General features: G+C 43.1%; 1 protein-coding gene across 1 annotated transcript in view; it reads left to right on the plus strand.

Annotated features, from left to right (window-relative positions):
- The window catches only part of LOC115080267 (zinc finger protein 845-like), a 177,384-nt gene that overhangs the window by 46,520 nt on the left and 110,247 nt on the right, over positions 1-20,617 (plus strand). The window contains exon 10 of the mRNA XM_029584421.1: positions 2,650-4,496. Within this exon, the coding sequence (XP_029440281.1) occupies positions 2,650-4,496 (1,847 nt within the window). The remainder of the gene's footprint in view (positions 1-2,649; positions 4,497-20,617) is intronic.

Below are 20,617 nucleotides of genomic sequence, written 5' to 3' on the forward strand. Positions count from 1 at the left end.
CAATTTGAGTCGAGGAGTTTCGTTGGAAATGCCGTCATGGACGGTGGTTACCACGGACGCCAGTCTGCTCGGTTGGGGGGCAGTCTGTCTCGGGCAGTCAGTGCAGGGGAAATGGTCTGCCCGGGAGTCGTCGTGGTCCATCAATCGGTTGGAAACTCGAGCGGTGCGCCTGGCTCTTTTGAAGTTCCTTCCGCTGATCCGCGGTCGGTCAGTCAGGATACTGTCGGACAACGCGACCACGGTGGCTTACATCAATCGACAGGGGGGAACCAGGAGTCAGCCGGTTGCATCCGAAGCTCGGGTGTTGATGATTTGGGTGGAGTCCCATCTGAGCAGCATTGCGGCCTCCCACATAGCCGGGGTAGAAAACGTCCAGGCGGATTTTCTCAGTCGCCACTGGCTGAATCCCGGAGAGTGAGAGCTCACGGAGGAAGCGTTCCAACTTATTTGCGCTCGGTGGGGCACGCCGGCAGTAGACCTGATGGCTACATTCAAGAACGCGAAAGCTCCCCGGTTTTTTGCTCGCCGTCAGGAGACGGCAGCGGAAGGCGTAGATGCACTGGTAGTGCCGTGGCCGACGGATGTCTTACTCTATGTGTTTCCTCCGTGGCCTCTCATAGGAAGGGTGCTACGGCGCATCGAAAAGCATCCTGTGGACGTAGTTGTCATCGCCCCAGAATGGCCGAGGAGGCCGTGGTTTGCAGACCTGCTGAATCTAGCGATCGAGGGACCGCTTTGGTTTCCGTATTTTCCGGACCTCCTACACCAGGGACCCGTTTGTTTCGACCTGGTGGATCGCTTTTGTCTAGCGGCATGGCTTTTGAGAGGCGAAGGTTGAGAGCCAAGGGTTACGCGGATACAGTGGTATCTACCCTTTTGCGCTCGCGTAAGAAGTCTACGTCGCTGTCGTATGTGCGAGTGTGGAAAGTTTTTGTGTCCTGGTGTATGGTGCACGGTGTGGTACCTACCAGTGCGGCTGTATCGGACGTACTTCTTTTTCTTCAAGAGGGATTGTCCAAAGGCCTTTCAAGGAGTTCCTTGAGGGTGCAGGTGGCGGCGATAGGATTGTTGAGAGGTCGAATTCATGGCACATCGTTGGCAGCGCATGCGGATGTAGTGCGTTTTCTTCGGGGGGCAAGGCAGTTGCGGCCTCCGTTTCGGCAGCCTTGTCCGTCCTGGAATTTAAATGTGGTCCTTAAAGCATTGTGTGCAGCACCTTTTGAGCCTCTTCGTAGGAGCACACTTAAGGATTTAACTCTGAAGGTGGTGTTCTTGGTGGCCATGGTATCGGCGCGACGGATTTCGGAGCTTCAGGCTCTGTCGTGTCGGGAGCCTTTTTTACGGATTTCGGATTCGGGAATCTCGTTGCGGACGGTACCGTCTTTTTTACCCAAGGTGGTTTCCTCGTTCCACGTGAATCAGACGGTAGAGTTACCATCTTTTGGGCAGGTGCAGTCTTCGGATCCTATGGCTAAGGATCTTCGTAAGTTAGATGTGCGACGCGCGCTGCTACAGTATTTGGAAGTCACCAATGCCTTTAGGGAATCCGACCACCTATTCGTGCTCTATGGTGGTTCAAGGCGGTGTAAGGCGGCCTCCAAGACTACGGTTGCTCGGTGGTTGAAAGAAACCATTCAGTCGGCGTATCTGTTACAGGGGAGGTCGTTGCCCGTGGGGCTGCGAGCCCACTCTACTCGCACCCAGGCTGCTTCCTGGGCGGAATGCCACCATATTCCTACAGAGGAGATCTGTAGGGCGGCCACCTGGAAATCGGTCCACACTTTTGCCCGGCACTATCGTTTGGATGTGAAAGCGCCAGGGTCGACGGGGTTTGGAGAAGGGGTGCTTAGAGCAGGCCTCTCCGGCTCTGGACTGATCCTGGCTACCGAAAGACAGCTCACATTAGCTGCATAGCAGAGACTGCGGTTTACACACAAATCTGTGTTTGGACCCATCGTTGTGAAGTTGTTTTATCATCGTTGGCACATTATCTGATTTGAGTGGATCAAACATTATTAATGATTTGAATTTTGGAGCCCCTGAGGCAGCGGCTAGAAGGCCGCGAAACTCGGCCAGAGTCGGGCAATTTATCTGGAACGTCTCTGCATCAATAAAGTATTTGGAAAAGATAACGGCATCTATTCCTTTTGTGTTCACCTGATCCTGGTACGTACAGGGAAAAGAAAATTAGGTTCTTACCTTTGCTAATTTTCGTTCCTGTAGTACCGAGGATCAGTCCAGAGTCCCGCCCAGTGTTGGGATTTTCTGCCGGGAGAGGATGTGTGGTCTGTGTGTGCATTACCTAAATCAGGAAGGAATTATTGTTGGTTACCTCGAGTTCGGTACCCAGTTGGATGGAGTTATGCTTAGTTTTGCATAGTTTTGAGGAATTTTAAGCGTTCTAAGGTTTATATGTTTGGGAGTTGTCCTGCTGCTTAGACATTAAGTAATACTGCCAGACTGTAGGTGGCACCAGCCTAGATATAGGCGGAGTTTTGTTTTGTAAACTTCTGTCTCCATCTGCTAAAGGGGGGGCAAAACCCAGGAGTCTGGACTGATCCTCGGTACTACAGGAACGAAAATTAGCAAAAGTACGTCTCCCTCCATTTTTGTAAATTTAGTAATCATACTCTCGCTTTTATCCACCAGAAGATGGATTCAGGAATAATAGTGAGAGGCAGAGAATGTGTGATGGGCAACAGACGGAGGAATGCAAAGAGAGAGACCCCTCCAGAGAAAGCCCAGGACCTTCAGCTGAGTATCCAGGAGGTATCAGTAGAATAACATCACCCAGGGGGAAAGAAGTAGTCCAGAAAGGAGAGAGTCCATATGCATGTTCTGAACGAGGGAGAAATTTCAACCTCTGCCCCAGTCTTATAGAAACTCAGAGACTCAGTGAAGGAGAGACTCCATTTCAAAGTGCTGACACTTCAGAAAACTTCACCACAAACTCACAATCTGTTGAACAGCAAGAAATTATTGAATGTGGTAACAAGTTTCCTGAGAGGACAAGTCACACATCTATCCAACAATATCACAGAAAGGAAAAAACAACATTTACAGGTTCTGAAGAGGAGATAAGGACCCCTACGAATACAAAACTTACAGCACATGGAAAAGATCACCTAAAAAAGGAACCATTAAAATGCACTCAATGTGAACAATGCTTTTTCTTCCAAGCTGAGATGGAAGGACATGTAAGAATTCACTCTGGAGAAAGACCATTTCAGTGCCCTGAATGTGAGGAGAGGTTTACTGAGAAATCAAATCTGAGAGAACACAAAAACATTCACAGACAAGACCAACCTTTTAAGTGTTCTCAATGTGAAAAATGTTTCAGATATAGATCCTGGCTTAAAGTTCATCAGAGAAGTCACAAGGGAGAGAAGTCATTTATATGGTCAGAATGTGATAAAGATTTATGTCAGGAATTTAGTTTAAGAAAACACATAAATATTCACACTGGTGAGAAACAATTTAAATGTTCTGAATGTGATAAATGCTTCACCGAGCAATCTAAGCTTAAAATCCACAACAGAGTTCATACAGGCGAGAAACCGTTTAAATGTTCTGAATGTGATAAATGTTTTGTACAAATGTCCCATCTCAAAACCCACAAAACTGTCCATACAGGTGAGAAACCATTTAAATGTACTGAATGCGCTAAATGTTTTGCTCGCATGTCCACTTTTAAAACCCATGAAACCATCCATACAGGTGAGAAACCATTTAAATGTACTGAATGTGATAAATGTTTTGCTAGCATGTCCGCTCTTAAAACCCATGGAGCCATCCATACAGGTGCGAAACCATTTAAATGTTCTGAATGTGATAAATGTTTCACACACATGTTCCATCTCAAAAACCACAAAACTGTCCATACAGGTGAGAAACCATTTAAATGTTCTGAATGTGATAAATGTTTTGCTGGCATCTCCACTCTTAAAAAACATGAAAGAATACACACTGGTGAGAAACCGTTTAAATGTTCTGAATGTGATAAATGTTTTGTACAAATGTCCCATCTCAAAACCCACAAAACTGTCCATACAGGTGAGAAACCATTTAAATGTACTGAATGCGCTAAATGTTTTGCTCGCATGTCCACTTTTAAAACCCATGAAACTATCCATACAGGTGAGAAACCATTTAAATGTACTGAATGCGCTAAATGTTTTGCTCGCATGTCCGCTCTTAAAACCCATGGAGCCATCCATACAGGTGCGAAACCATTTAAATGTTCTGAATGTGATAAATGTTTCACACGCATGTTCCATCTCAAAAACCACAAAATCGTCCATACAGGTGAGAAACCATTTAAATGTTCTGAATGTGATAAATGTTTCACACGCATGTTCCATCTCAAAAACCACAAAACTGTCCATACAGGTGAGAAACCATTTAAATGTTCTGAATGTGATAAATGTTTTGCTCACATATCCTATCTGAAAATCCACAAAATGGTCCATACAGGTGAGAAACTATTTACATGTTCTGAATGAGATGTTTCACTGAAAGATCCCTTATTAAATACCACAAAACCGTCCATACATGTGAGAAACCATTTAAATAAACCATTTGTGCACCCCTTAGTGCGCCCTTTGTGCGCCCCTTAGTGCAGCCCCGAGGGAGCCCCCAGTAGAGTCGACTGTATATAATATGGATACTCAGATCGTCTATCTTCTAGTACCTTCCTCATCCACCTCCGGCATCTCTCTAACTACGATTACTTACCTCGCTGCACACCGAGATCCCCCAGCGGGCGCCACCTCGTGACTGAATCCCAGCTACGACGACCAGACTACGGACTATACCACCTATCACAGCACCAATTTTCAACTAACCAAGAAAGGGAAACCAAGAACAACTTCCAACAACCCAGGTAAGAGCCCTTTAAAGTCAAGGCTCTACCGCAACAAAGGGTCCTGCCACCTTTAAGCCTCTCCACACCGCACCAAAAATCCCTTGATCCTTTGCACTCAGAAGCATTACTACTTGATTCTTGGACTCAGGACATCTTCTAACCTCTCTCTTTTACTTGCCACCCCCCATCCCAATCTACATATTCTTTCAACAATAATGGGACAAAACGATATTCCAAGCTTATACAAAAGCAGGAGATACTCATCAATTAAACAAGTCACACCTTGGGATATACAAACACGACAAAAAAGACTCTTACCCATTATGCTCTCTCCACTAAACCAACTTCTTGGTCTTACCTTATTCTCAGTAACTCTACTGAACGCTCAATCCCTAACAAAAAAATCACATCTACTCCATGACTATCTCGTTGATGAGCAACCTGATCTATGTGCCATCACCGAATCGTGGCTTAAACCAGAAGACTCAGTCCTGCTCAACCAACTTCCTCTCCAATCATTTGATATCTTCTCGATCCCTAGACCAAAAAAAAGAGGAGGTGGCCTGCTTTTAGCCTCTAAAAAAATTCTTGGGCTATCCCCCAACTCAACCAACTCTTCCCCCTCGCTTGAATTTGCTGTCTTCAAATCCCCTCACCTGCAACTAGGCCTCATTTACGCTCCTCCAGGCCGTCTCGACTCAGACCCTTCTCCTCTAATAGAAAGTATTGCTAGGCACATCAACACGGACTCACCGGCCTTACTGCTTGGAGATTTCAATCTCCACGTGGATGCTAATCCCCGGTCCCCCAACTGTAATATCTTCATCAACACTCTCAACCTCATGGGCTTTCAACAGCTAATAAACGAACCCACCCACAAAGCAGGTCACACATTAGACCTAATCTTTATCAATCAAGGTCTCACCCGCTCTTCTTCCATAGTCTGCTTGCCAATCCCATGGTCTGATCACAAGTTAATCAATACCTCTTTAGCCATCCACCTTCCTAGCACTACAACCTCACAGAAAACAGCGATTCATTTTAGAAAATTATGCAGCCAGGAAACTCTCATCACAAATCTATCTGAGGAACTTAAACACATTAACATTACGGACGCGGACTCAGCCATCGCATCCTGGACCACTATAACAAATAAAGTTGCAGATCTGACATGCCCTCTAGTATCCAAAACCATCAATTCTAACAAGGAAAAGAAAAAGCCATGGTTCACCCCAGACCTCACACACTTAAAGCGGGTACTCAGAAACAAAGAACACATCTGGCGAAAAAACCCCACACCTGCGAACATCTCAGCCTTCAAAACCAGCATGCACCAATGCAGGATCTCCATTCTTCAGACAAAAAGAGATTTCTATTCCCGAAAAATCCATCACTTCACATATGACCCAAAAGCCCTTTTCTCCATCCCTCACAAAACCATCCACAACAGTCATTCCGGATGAAAAAGCCGCAAACAAAGCCGAGGAACTCACCATATTCTTCAAAGAAAAAATAGCCAACCTCCTGATCCCTATTCGGAATCATAAAAATCCTTCCCCCCAACACCCTCTATCAATAACAAAGCCATCACATGCCTCAAGCCTGGAAGCCTTCGAACCAGCATCCTCATTAGAGATTAAAAACATACTAAAGAAACTTAAACCTGCTTCCCACCCTCTTGATTCAATTCCTGCGAATCTTCTCATAGCAAGTGCCAAAGTTATTGCTAAGCCAATCGCTCAAATCATCAATGCTTCACTTATCCAGAGCCTAGTGCCAACCTCACTCAAACTCGCCATCCTGAAACCACTTCTAAAAAAGCCAAATCTCTCTCCGGATAACCTAGCTAACTTTCGGCCAATAGCAAATCTCCCTTTCATAGCTAAGATCCTTGAAAGAATTGTAAATCATCAACTCTCCGAATTCTTAGAAGACAACATTCTAGCTTCAAAGCAACTTGGCTTCCGTAAATCCAGAAGCACCGAATCCCTTTTAATTTCTCTGACAGACAACATTCTTTTCAACCTTGAGAAAAAACAACCGTGCCTTCTCATACTCCTCGATCTATCAGCGGCATTCGATACTGTAAACCATGAGATCCTCCTTAATCGACTAGCAGAGATTGGAATCAAAAACACCGCTTTCAACTGGTTTAAATCCTTCCTTCAAGACAGGTTTTATAAAGTTAAGATCAACCAGAAAGAGTCCCAGCCTATCAGCTCAACGTTAGGTGTCCCTCAAGTTCCTCCTTATCTCCGACCTTATTCAACATTTACCTGCTCCCTCTCTGTAACCTACTAACTAATTTGAATCTAACCCACTACATATATGCGGACGATGTCCAAATTCTTATTCCAATAACCAAATCACTGCAAGAAACCCTCCATTATTGGAATTCTTGCTTCCTTTCCATATCCAAACTTCTTGAGGACCTCTGCCTAATTCTCAATGCCAACAAAACCAAATTCCTCCTCATCACCCAAGATGGCAACTACCAGCTCTCTAATACTCTTCCAGTGGCAACCCCCTCTCTATCTCCTCTGGTCAGAAACCTAGGAGTTATCATGGACAACCAACTGAATCTTAAAAGCTTTATTAGCAACACAGTGAAAGAATGCTTCTTCAAGCTCCAAGTCCTAAAAAGACTTAGACCATTACTCCACCCCCAGGATTTCAGATCAGTTTTGCAAGCAATCATATTCTCAAAAATTGATTACTGCAATTCTCTTTTACTTGGTCTCCCAGCAATATCCCTAAGACCTCTACAAATGCTACAAAATGCCACTGCTAGGACCCTAATTAAAGCAAAAAAAAAGGGACCACATCACTCCAATCTTAAAGAATCTCCATTGGCTTCCTATAAAACACAGAATACTCTACAAATCTCTTTCAACTATACACAAATCTATCTACAAAAACTCACACCTCGATCTCATGATCCCACTGCAATTACATTCATCATCCCACCCATTGAGATCGGCACAAAAATGCTCGCTAAAAGCCCCTTCAATCAAAATATCCTCAAACAATAGAGCCTTCTCCACAGCGGGCCCCAAACAATGGAACTCTCTCCCTTCAGACCTTAGGCTCGAACAATGCCCAATAAACTTCAAAAAAAGACTCAAGACTTGGCTTTTCACCCAAGCATACGACTGATTTCGACTTCACTATCACTCTCCCGTCTTGGGCAACACATCATGTATCCTACCACTTAATATCCCCAGAAACAAATACAATCTCCTCCTGCCTAAGACTGACTACTTGTCACTCTACCGATCCGAATCGCTAGTATGTTAGATTTCATTAAGTTAAAATGTTGTTTCTCTTAATGCTTTAAGCAATTTAATCTAATTTATTTAATTATTCACCCAGTTCTTCTTTTCCTTGTTATATGTAAGACACTTGTATTATGTCATCCCTAAGTTATATGTAAACCGGAGTGATTGGTAACATTGTTACCAGAACCTCGGTATATAAAAAATGTTAAATAAATAAATAAATATTTTGACTGTGATAAATGTTTCACTCAAATATTTAACCTTAATAAACACAAAAGAGTCCATACCATTGTGAAAAGGTTTAAATGTTCTGATTTTGGTAAATGTTGCAGACATATATCTGCTCTAAGAAGCAGAAAAGAATCTATACTAGTCTTATTCAGAGCAATTTCCAAACATTCCCTGATATGTTTCCTGTGAAAATTACACATGATGACCTTCAGAAGGAGTCTCTCTTTGGCACAATGCTAGTACTAATAAGTGTATTATTCGTAAATTTGAGGTACAGATCATTTCTAACCTAAATTGGCTACGAATTAGGTTGATTCCTGTCGAGGTCATTGCAAAATTACTAATTTAGAGAAACTGCCCCATACAACAGCATGAAATGAGCCATGTAAAACAGAGATCATATAAATGCTCTGAATGTGACAATGTTGCATCAATGAAGACACATCAGGCAGGATTTGTGATGAAGCGTGTCCCCGGGAAGGTCACCTCTCCTCCTCCTTCCCCGGGGCTCCTTTTATTGTACATAATTCCATAGCATAGCATAGCATGCAGATTTGTCATAACATCATTGGTTCCTTGCAAATACATATATCATTCATTGGATGTTACAGCGTCATACCATAAATGTCCTTCCTGGCCTTTTTGCTGACTTCGTGTAAGCTGGCAGGGTGGGAGGGGAAAGGATATAAACTGGACATTGAAGCAGTTTAAGATGTGTTGAACTAGCTGACTAAGTGTAAGAGGAAGTAGGCAAAGAGCAGATTCGGTTTGTTACAGTTTGAGATCTATTCCTGGTGCAGGCATATCTGGTGCAAGTGGTTTGTCAGACAGATTTCCTGTCTCAGTGGCAGGCTGAAGTTTACACAATTCTGCTGCCTCCAGTGTAGGCCCGAGAAAAGGGAAGTTAGAATTAACCCCTGACATGCTCTTTCAGCTATCAGGAGCTAAGCTCACAATCCCACATCTTACCCTTTTGTTTTTTTTATTTTTTATAAGCATCATAAAGAAAATCTCTGTATCTATGCTTGAGACCCAATCTGGAGCTTGCTGTGCTTGGCGTATAGGCTGGAGATAGGGAAGGGGAGATATGGAGAGAAGAGCTGAGTCGGCGTGGTGTGCCAGCTGCCGCAGAGCTCTTGATTCCCCACATCACCTAGAGCTTATGCAGCATGGTGTGCCAACTACTGCAGGGCTCATGATTCCCTATTAAGCAGCATACAGGACATCTTTGTATCTAGGTGAAAAGCGAGGTTTCAGCATGGACACAAAATTGGGTATGCACTGGATGCAGCAGCACAAGCAAATAAATAAGACAATTAACATGATTACAATAGGAATGATTCGTTTGAGAACACCGATATCAGGAAGCCAGGACCATAGCCAGTCCCAGGGAGATACCGGTGTTCTATCTGAGAGCGGTGCTTCCTCAATCATGGTCTCCATCTGCTCTATGGTATGTGTGAGATTTGCTTTATAATTTGATATGTATACACAGCAATGAGATCCAATTAAGGCACAGACTCCTCCTTTTGAAGCTAAGACTGTATCTAAAGCTTAACGGTTCTGTAATGCTACCTCTCTAATCTGAGAAACTTCTGTTGTGAGCAGTTTTAATGCACGGACTGTCTGATTAAATAGAGCCGTTGTCCAGTTAGCTATAATGTGCAGGTCTCTGTAATTCATAGTTGTTCCCTTTGAGGGAAACAGGCTTCTAACTACCTAAGTTTCAGTATTCTTATCTATGGGACTCTTGATCCCTTCCCTTTTGTTACGGAGTCTTGCTTTGGGCAAATTGTGAACTGCATAGTATGAGGGGAGGAGGTAGCCTAGAGTGCATCTGCCTCTCCATTTTGGGGAAATGTGCATATATGCTCTACGCCCACATAACATCCAAATGTTCCCTATCTGGTTAATGGACCAGCTATGGGGCTGTTTGACTTGTTGAACCATTGCGGATACATATTCACATAAGCCAAATTGCCCGTCTGAGAATTTTTCTCCTCTTTCACACCTTTTTGTTTCTCCCATTGAGCATCCTGAGATCAGCCAATTGCACATACAGTGGGTAAAGCTATGCAAATATTCTGTGAGAATTCTGGGTGTGCTGTTACATTAGAGTACGATCTAATCATGACTTCTTCTAATACAATGGTTCGGCTACAATATGGATATTTCCCCACCTGAAGTCCCTCACCATCCCCGGGATCATATTCCCAACACAATGCAGCAGTCTCTTGAATATGGCTACCGATGGGTATTATGGTATTGTCAATTGGAGAGTTAAGGGGATACCTTCCTCTCGGCCAAGGGTAAGTAGTACATCCTGTAAGATTAAGTGGTACGGCATGCATCATTAGTCCTCCTTGAGTATGTGTTGGCATGTGTGTGCAGATCCAACAGTCTGATTCAACAGGCGTGAGAAGTTCTGTGCATCGATGATGTACATGTTGTCTTGCCAGAGTCCTTGTTCGGTTATGGCCATGGCTGGGGAGATAAAGCAAAATATGAGAATGCAGAACACAAGTGCTAATGAGTTGGCATTCAGGCAAGAAAAGGCAGCTAATAAGTTCTCTGGAGTTTTTTTTAAGGCCTTGTTGTTCCAAGAGTTGTGCAGATTGGTCAGATAGCGCTTTGATCTGTCCCCAGGTCATCCGGTGCTGCTTTTTGCGGGGAGTCCGGTCTCTGTCCTTCTGAGGGTTGTGGAGGCTCAGGGAGAAGTTTGGGATCAGGTTTTGTGGATCCGGACGCCTTTCCATCTTTCCACAGCTTGACACACCGGCTTGGCACCCAAATTGGGCCTGTGGGAGAAAGCACAGAAGCATGCCCGCGTCCCCACGTTAGTAAGGGAACGGGGCCATGCCAGACAGGATTAGGTAATATTTTGTACAAAACTGGCGGCTGTGGGTGACTGACCCTAGTCCCATAATGATTATCCACGGCTGTGGTCTGATTTGAATTTGATATGTTTAGATGATTTAAAGTAAACAATACTTTGTTCAGCCAGTCCTGTTTAGGGGGAAGTCCAATGGCATTCCCCGCTGTTTGTTTGTGTTTATCCAGAGCTGTTTTAAGGGTGTGATTGGCTCTTTCCACAATTGCTTGCCCTGGTGGAATTGTAGGGTATACCAAATATGTGTTTAATGTTCCATTGTTGGCAAAATTCAGCAAAGAAATGGCTGCTGTAAGCAGGGCCATTATCAGTTTTCAGAACAGAGGGTAATCCCATTATAGAAAAAGTTTTAATACAGTGATTAATAACATGCTTGGTAGCCTCCCCCTTCTGGGGAGTGGCCCAGAGAAAATGCGAGTAAGTATCAACAGTTACATGTAGAAATTTCCAGGGCCCAAATGAGGGGTATTGGGTAACATCCATCTGCCAGATTTCGTTGGCACGTAAGCCTCGTGGGTTCACGCCCATGGGAGAGGCAGAGGTGACTTGTGAACACTGGGGGCATTACTGTACAATAGCTCGGGCTTGTTCTAGTGGAATATTAAATTGTTTTGCGATGGACTTTGCATTTTGATGAAACATGGTATGGCTATTCCATGGTGTCACAGTAAGTACTGCTTGTTTTGTGGCTGCATCTGCAACAGCATTGCCTTCAGAAATCCATCCAGGGAAAGGCTGGTGGCTTCTAATGTGGGCAATGTAAAATTGATGTCTACGACTCTGGAGAGCTGACTGCAGCGTCAGAAAAAGGGAGAGCAGGTTCTCATCTAATGAAGGGGTTACATATGCTCCAGGAAGAGAAGCAGCAACATTACAAACATATTGGCTATCAGAAATAATGTTTAAATCAGCATTCATAAAACATTGCAACGCGAGAATGACTGCAGCTATACGTATGTAAAGGTATCATTCACTTTTAGCTGTGGGATTTGAGGGCTGGAGTAAGTTCCATAAATGTCGTAGTCAATCTTTCAGCAAGGTGTATCAATTTTTCATTCATCAAGGCTTAATTGTGATATGTGTTTCTTATGGCTTCGGGTACCTAATATAGGAAAAGAACTGAAATTCAAATTAATTAATGAGAAGATTTCATCATGGCTATAACTTTACTATTACTAATCTTATATAATGTTCTCCCACTTTATTATTAAAAACAATGAAGAAACAACTTAAGTGTCATATCAAGATGTATCAGAAATAAATTAGATCAAAAATCAAAAAGATGTGTGAGAAATGTTTGAAAAATGTTAAAATAAGCGGCAAAGTGTTCATCTTCACATCTCTCATGGCAGGAAGGCTGTCAATCTGGAAAATATTAAAATCTGGCACACAGCAAAAAATTATTAAGGTAATGATTAAAGTGAAATTTTTACTTTTTTAACCTTGGAGAATCAATTCTATTATACAATTTAATAAAATCAATTTGGATTTGCAAGAAAAGGCTTGGGAGGGATTGCTTTAGATGTAGCAACCTCTATCAGTAAAAAATAAAGGTTCAGAATTCTGAATAAAATTTTAGAAAAGGAAAATAAAACTGGTTTCCTTAAGACAGGAGGGTCATACATCTGAAAAATGAAAACTAGTATACAACAGAATTATTAAAATAAAAACAATATGGTACATCTGGTAGTAACATCTGATAGAATAGCACAGTGCCTCCTAGTGGATGCACTATCATCACTGTATAGATGTCAACCTGGAATAAATTCAATCAATAAGATTCTGAGCTGAAGTGTAATGTGCAATACTAAATAATTGGAATAATTGGAACTTAAGCATCAAACAGTTAATTATCAAATAAGTAGAACTTAAATATGCTCTTTTTAAACAATCTCTTTTTTTTTCTGTTGGCTCAGCACTGAACTGACAAGAGTACTTCCCTAAAAAGCAGTGCTCTGTCCGCTACACACTAAAGCAACTGTTACTTCCCTTTTTTTTTTCTAAGTTTCAGTTCAATTAATTATTTAGTTAAAGTGTCCTTTCAGATTTTAAATTTTAGTAGCTCAGATTCTAAATTTTAACACTAGTAAATGTCCTTGTCAGTAACTTCAGTTCAGTATTAACGAAGTTTGAAAGTATTAATGTATAAAGTATGTGTTGTGATAAAGAAATGTATCAGCGATATAACAGATACAGAAATTAGGGAGAGAAACTGCAGTACTAAGTTCATTTTTTTCTTTTCAAAAGTTCTCCCTCCCCCCCACGAGTGATAACCAAGAGTTAACAACAGAAAGACAGAGTGAGGGGGAGGAACAGTGTTTCTCAAGAGAAAAGAAACAGAGGAAAGAGAACTCCATAAAATGAATCAATAACCAGTTTCTATCTTAACCTACTTTGTCCTAAAAAAAAATGCAAATTCTGTGCACTGGTAATGTAATCAATAGCTATGAAAATAAGTTCAGAGTAACGAGGTCATTTTAAATGTGGTCCAATTTTAACTTTGTCAAAGGGGATCATTTCACATGAAATGTATAGTGTCCTGTCCCAATTTCAGCACAGTTGCAACGTAAGGTCCTACATGCATTGAATCTTTTTCTGATGTGTGAGGGGCCGCTGCCATTTCCTGTGGGGAAATGCGCTCTAAATATGCAGGTTTCCTGTAACGGAATATCAAAGCCCATGATAAACACTCCTTCCAGGTTTGTTTTTTTTGTTCAATCATTTGGTGTATTCTGGTTTGTAATAGAGCATTGTATAGTCTCATTAGATCATTTGTCTCACGTTGGCACTGTTTTTGTTTGTAACGCCACTGTGACATTAGGAGTGTGGCTACTTGGCCCGAGGTCATATATGCTAATTTCTTGGAAGACCTGGGGGCATAATTACTGCTTACGGCACTCCGGGCGGTGTTCAGTTCAATTGTAGTCAGGGATCCCTCTAGAGGATAGGCTCTCATTTGAGGGCTAAAGGCAAGTGTTCAGCCATGAAATGAGTCATCCCAAATGGTGACATAAAAATATGAATGTTCTAATTTGGCGACTTGTGCTGCTGGGGGACCAGCGACAGCCGAAGGTACAGCGACTATTTCAACTTCCTCTCTACTCTCCATGTCTTTCTCACTACTCTCAAGCAAAATAGGCATGGATTGGAGGTAAGGGTTGGGTGACAGGTCAGGAGGATCAGGAGTCAGTGACAGCTCAGGATACAGGGAATTTGTGGGTGGTGAAAGAGCTTGAGGGTAAGGCGGAGGGAGGCTAGCTTCTCTGATTTCAGTGTCTAGTCTTCTGAGGTTTTTCCTCTGTAAGGTTTCCCTTTTGTTGTTCCTGGTGAAAACCCATTCGAACTGCACCGCGCGGGCCAGGTTGTGGCTCGATTGTGCTTAGGGGCTGTTTTTCTGAATGGGCTGTGTCATGGGTTCTGGCATGGGAAGCTGAGGATACAGCGAAGTTGCTGTTCCTGAAGGATTTTGCGGATATGGTGGGGGATGAGTGTGTGTAGTAGGTGTGCTGATGGGCAGTCTGTCTGCTTCTTTACTGTCTTTTCTAAGGACGCATGAACTGGAGATGGTGCCTTGAGATTTTTAGTCCTTATGTGTTCTAGAGCCTCTGTGCATTTTTGCAAGAGCAACAATTGCCTTATGGGGGCTCGTGGGGACGTATGCAGGCTGTTGCCTATCTTAATCCAATCTTCTACATTCAGAGTTCCAGATTCTGGGTACCAAGAACAACGGCAAGCTATTTCTCCTATCAATTTTTCCACATCCCCTAATTTGACTTGTGCTATTTCTCCCTTGGTGACAAAATAATGATTCTTTACTATTTTTTTCAGTTCTTCTGCATGAAACTTCTGCTGAACTGAAAGTTTACCTCCCATACTCACGAATGTTTGGGAGCAGACTCACTGAGAAAAAAAAAACCTTAAAAAAAAATTCTTACGCTTGCAGGATCAGGTCTGCTAAGTACGGTGCGCACCTAAGCTTTTTGTCCAGCCGAATGAGCAGGGAGCTTGTCACATCTCGGATCACGCCTTGGATCACGTCGCGGAGTCACCAGATGTTGCATCAATGAAGACACATCAGGCAGGATTCGTGGTGAAGCGTGTCCCTGGGAAGGTCACCTCTCCTCCTCCTTCCCTGGGGCTCCTTTTATTGTACATAATTCCATAGCATAGCATAGCATGCAGATTTGTCATAACATCATTGGTTCCTTGCAAATACATATATCATTCATTGGATGTTACAGCGTCATACCATAAATGTCCTTCCTGGCCTTTTTGCTGACTTCGTGTAAGCTGGCAGGCCGGGAGGGGAAAGGTTATAAACTGGACATTGAAGCAGTTTAAGATGTGTTGAACTAGCTGACTAAGTGTAAGAGGAAGTAGGCAAAGAGCAGTTTCAGTTTGCTACAGTTTGAGATCTATTCCTGGTGCAGGCATTCTGGTGCAAGTGGTTTGTCAGACAGATTTCCTGTCTCAGTTAGTGGCAGGCTGAAGTTTACACAATTCTGCTGCCTCTAGTGTAGGCCAGAGAAAAGGGAAGTTAGAATTAACCCCTGACATGCTCTTTCAGCTATCAGGAGCTAAGCTCAGAGTCCCACAGACAATATACATAGTCACACAGTAATGACGGTAGAAATGGACCAAATGGTCCATCCAGTCTGCCCAGCAAGCTTCTTATGGTACTATTTGCTGCGCCATGCAGCCTAGCCCAAGTTTCTTTTAAGGGTAGCAACTGCCACTCCCTGCAGTTATCCCCAAGCCTTAGGATAACCCATAAAAAAAATGTAGTGCTAGCACCATTTTTATGGGGTGATGAGCCTTCTTGAAAATTCAGACAGTGCTGCCTGATCTGCTTTGCTTATGGACTTGTCCTGTATTTTTTCCCTTATGTCTGTGCATCAGTACCACAGACTGTAAAACTTAGGGATCATGTTGATTGTCTCTGAATCCAATTCCTCTTTCCTGCCACTCCCCCCTCACTATCAAAGCAAAGAGCGATTGTTGCAGTTGCATTAAAAGCAGGAAGATTTATTGGTTAAGGGTAGTAATCCCCATGCTTTCTGTTAAGGGTAGCAACTGCTGCTCCGTGCAGGTTACCTCCATGCTTCTCAGTTCCCCAGAATGTAAACGTCTGGGCCCTTGTTGGTTGCGATCTGAATCCAATTTCTCTTTTCCCCTGCTGATGAAGTGGAGACCTGTGTTTTATTTGCACGAAAAGCATCAAGGCTTATTGGTTAAGGCTAGTAACTGCCACACTGTGAAAATTACTCCCATGTACCCTTTTCCTCATTTCCATCCTTTAGCCTTTAGGCTAAAGGATGTTTATCAGTGTTTATCCCATTCCCCTTTGAAATCTTTCACTGTTTTTGTCTTCACCGCCTCCTCTGGAAGGGCATTCCAGGCCTCCACCACCCTCTCCGAGAAGAAATGTTTCCTGATGTTGATTCTGAGTCTTCCTTCCTAAGCTTCATGTCTTGACCCCTAGTTCTGATTTCTTTCCAACGGAAAAGGTTCGAAGTTCATGCATCTTTAAAACCTTTCAGGTATCTGTAGGTCTGTATCCTATCTCCCCTGCACCTCCTCTCTTCCAGGCTATACATATTCAGATCCTTCAGCCTCTTCTCATAGGTCTTCCAATACTGATCCTGTCATGTGGAAGCTAATATATCCCCCAAACAATACCCCTGGGGTCCCTACGTTCAAAATCAAGTCCTTCATTTCCTGTTAAAAAGCGAATACTCCTGCCTGCAAATTCAGCTCAGCATAAAGAAAAGCAATCAGGTAGTTCTCAGGGAACAGGACTGCAATCAGACTACTCTGTCCTTGGTATTGCACCCGGGCACATAAAAATGACTAGTACCCAGATAATGCAATTTCTTAACGAGACGCTGCCGAAAGGTATTACCATTACCTTCCCAACATGTTATCTCTCTGGGAAACTTGGAGAATGTTCCAGAAAGCAGGGGAATTTCAAGGTTTATGTTAGCCACTAAATGCTGTGATCTTTTTATTAATTGAAGGCCAATGCTTCTTGCTAGGTGAATTAAAATATAGCTCATTTACCTCCAATCTAGCTAAGCAGGTAGAACAGATGTTATAAGGCATTAGATATAAATATATGGTATCAGGTAGAGTTTTATGTGTCTCTGTCTATACTTTGTTTTTACATTCCTAAGAAATAGACATTATGTGCTCTTTATCTGTGCATCTGTTTTTTAAATTATTTGATGTTATGTGTATTGTTTTCCAAATACCTGAATTTATTTTATAATTCCTTTTTTGTAAGCAAAAGGTATAAATATGTTGTGAATTCTAACCTGCATCATCAGCTAGCAGTCCTCCGAGGACCCAGCATCCAACCTATAGGTGAGATAAGCCTTTCCTAAGATAAAACTCCTTAAGAAATTGCATTTATGAAACGCACTACTCCCCTGACTTAAGATCACTTGCAAACACAAAAGATTAAAAAAAAAAAAAAAAAACACCATCTTTTCACTCTAGGCTTCCCAGATTTATCTGTATCGTAACAATCCTCTTCCTTTGTTTATATGTTTCTCTCAGTCCATGATTTTATGTTACATTTTCTGCTATAGTTTAATAGTTATCTTAAGTTTATCATTGTTTTTAGATTTTAAGTTATGTTCAGACTAAACTATGTTTTATTTGTAACTCGCCCCCTCCCCTGAAAATTGGAGGGCGTGGGAAAGAAATGCTTTTAAATAAATAAAATTGCCTCATATATAATAAACAAGCATATATTTGTGCTGAACATTTTCTTTGTCTGATTTATTGAGTTGCTCTGTCTTAATAAATAATTATCTTTCTCGCCCTAATACGTTATCTCTAAGCAGTAATGATGTGTTACACTTATTTGACATGGGGTGCTGGGGAGAGAGAGTGAACTATAAGGGAACTCCTTATTAAAGATTTTCTCACTCAGTACTACTGGACAGAATATGAACCCGAGACAACCCCACCCCATTTTGGCTGCCTTTCTCTCGACCGCCTCCAGCCTGTCTCTATCTCCTTTGAGATACGGGCTCCAGAACTGAACACAGTACTCCAGGTGAGGGCTCACCAAGGCCCTGTACAAGGGTATTACCACCTCCTTTCTCTTACTGGTTATTCCTCTCTCTATGCAGCCTTCCTGGCTTTAGCTATCGCCTTGTCACATTACCTCACCATTTTCAGGTCATCAGACACTATCACACACCCCCCATTCACACACAGCTCTTTTGGATTGCTGCACCCCAGATGCACGACTGCACTTCTTGGCATTGAGTCCCAGCTACCACATCTTTGATCACTCTTCAAGATTTCTTAAATCACTTTTCATTCTCTCTACTCTGTTGCACTCACTGGTCTGCGGGCTGCTCCCACAGATTGCCGTTCTTAGCTCCGGCCTGACTCACTGCAGCACATGCAGTGGGCCACTGCCACCAATTTCTCCCTAGCCAGCAGTTTTCCTAAACGTGGTGAATCACCGCCGACACACAGCAAAGGCCACCACTCCTGCCTATACGTTTGGTTAGGCGCGCGCAGGCGCACACCTCTGTTCAATATCTAAAGGGACCACGGTGGGAAATCTCCCATGGTCCTTGCTGATGACGTCCGACAGTGAGACCTATAAGAGGCCTCTTCTGACACGGCTCCAGTGCCTCAGCAACAAGTCTTCTATTTCCTAAAGTAGTCTGAGTAGTCTTCAGCCTTCGGCGCCCTTAGTCTTCTCTCTTTAGTCCCAGCATGCTGCCTCTTCGGTTCTTCAGTGTGGCTTGCTTCCTCTCTTGCTTCTTGCCTCCCTGAACTGCCCGTTCGTCCCTCCTTCCCATTGGACAGCTACCCGGTGCTTCACCTTGGCTTGATTCCGGACCTTCTCGATTACCGCCTGCCTCCACCATAGCTTGCCCCCAAATACGCCAAGCCTTCTCCTGTTCTGATCCTGTAATGCCAACAGATCTCTCCACGAGCAGAAGCTGCTGGCCCCGGTACCTGAAGACTGATCCCGAGGGGCACATAGGCTGGTAGAGGCGAAGCTCCAATTGGGTTTCTGCCTCGTCTGAATCTGCCTGCCGACGGTGGAAACCTTCAGGGCTCCTCCCAGCAGGTTGTATCAAGTCCACCTCTGCCCAAGCTTCCACGCCTGCAACAATACTCCTCTCCGTTTCAGAGCTTAGTATAATTCGCCTAAAAACTCCTTGTAGGGTTTTGGTTTGCTGATAGTCAATGTTTTTCAAGTGAACATAAAAGTAGATGCAAAAACCAATAAAATCATTATAATCAAAAGTCAAAACATAGTGCATGTACAGTAAAATCTAAACATGTACTTCAAACCGCTGGGAGTGGTAAACTCTCTAGAATCGTCACGTCTCTGAAAATATGCAACTAGTGTTTTAGGCTTTATAATTGAAAGAAAACAAGAATTATTTACAATACAAATTAAAATATCGTTCACTGTCAGCTTGTGGTATCTCATGGCTTAGAACGTCTGCTACGTATACAGATCACTTGTTTTATGGTCGTTGTGTTTCTGAGTCATTTTGAGCCAGCTATTAAGTCCTGCATGCAGGTTTTCCTGTACATTAGCTTGTACTGTACTATTTACTGTATTGTGCTGACAGCCAGTTTCATCATCTGGTATCTCATGGCTTAAATTATCTGCCAAGATATACAGATTACATTTTAATGGTTGTCATTTTTGTTTGGAATCTGGGCTCGATGGACCTTTGGCCTCTCCGAGCGTGGCAGCTCTTATGTTCTTAATCAGGTACTTGTGACCTGGATTGGTCACTGTCAGGAGACGGGAATCTGGGCTCGATGGACCTTTGGCCTCACCCAGCATGGCAGATCTTATGTTCTCATGAGTGACCTGGAAAGTAAAGATGAAGCAGTGGATCTCAAGTTCTGAGGGGAATACATATTAGCTAAAAAGAACTTTCCAGCTTCCCCAGGGACAGGCCCCGAAGTCCTGGAAGGAATTGAAGAGACCCTAGAGACAGATATTGGCAGCAGTGTGCTTCGAGCGGGACTCTCTGGGTCCCACCCCATTTAGGGCAGCTTGGGTACATCCCAGCTGTCTGGACTGATCTGGGTACAATCAGGGAAAGGAAAATTGGTTCTTACCTGCTAATTTTCGTTCCTGTAGTACCACGGATCAGTCCAGATGCCCGCCCAACAAGATTTCATCCAGTAGAATCCGCTCACCAGTATTTCTTTATTTTCAATTCGCAGATCTTGACGCTTCTACAGTTTGTTCATCCATAGTTTCTTCTGTTCTTGTTTCAAACAAAAAAACAAAAACCAGTTAATCTCACTATATTTTTCAATACTAATAGGACAGGTAGCTTTACTTGATCTAGT

Source organism: Rhinatrema bivittatum, chromosome 19, assembly GCF_901001135.1.
Source record: "Rhinatrema bivittatum chromosome 19, aRhiBiv1.1, whole genome shotgun sequence".
Taxonomy (NCBI): Eukaryota; Metazoa; Chordata; class Amphibia; order Gymnophiona; family Rhinatrematidae; genus Rhinatrema; species Rhinatrema bivittatum.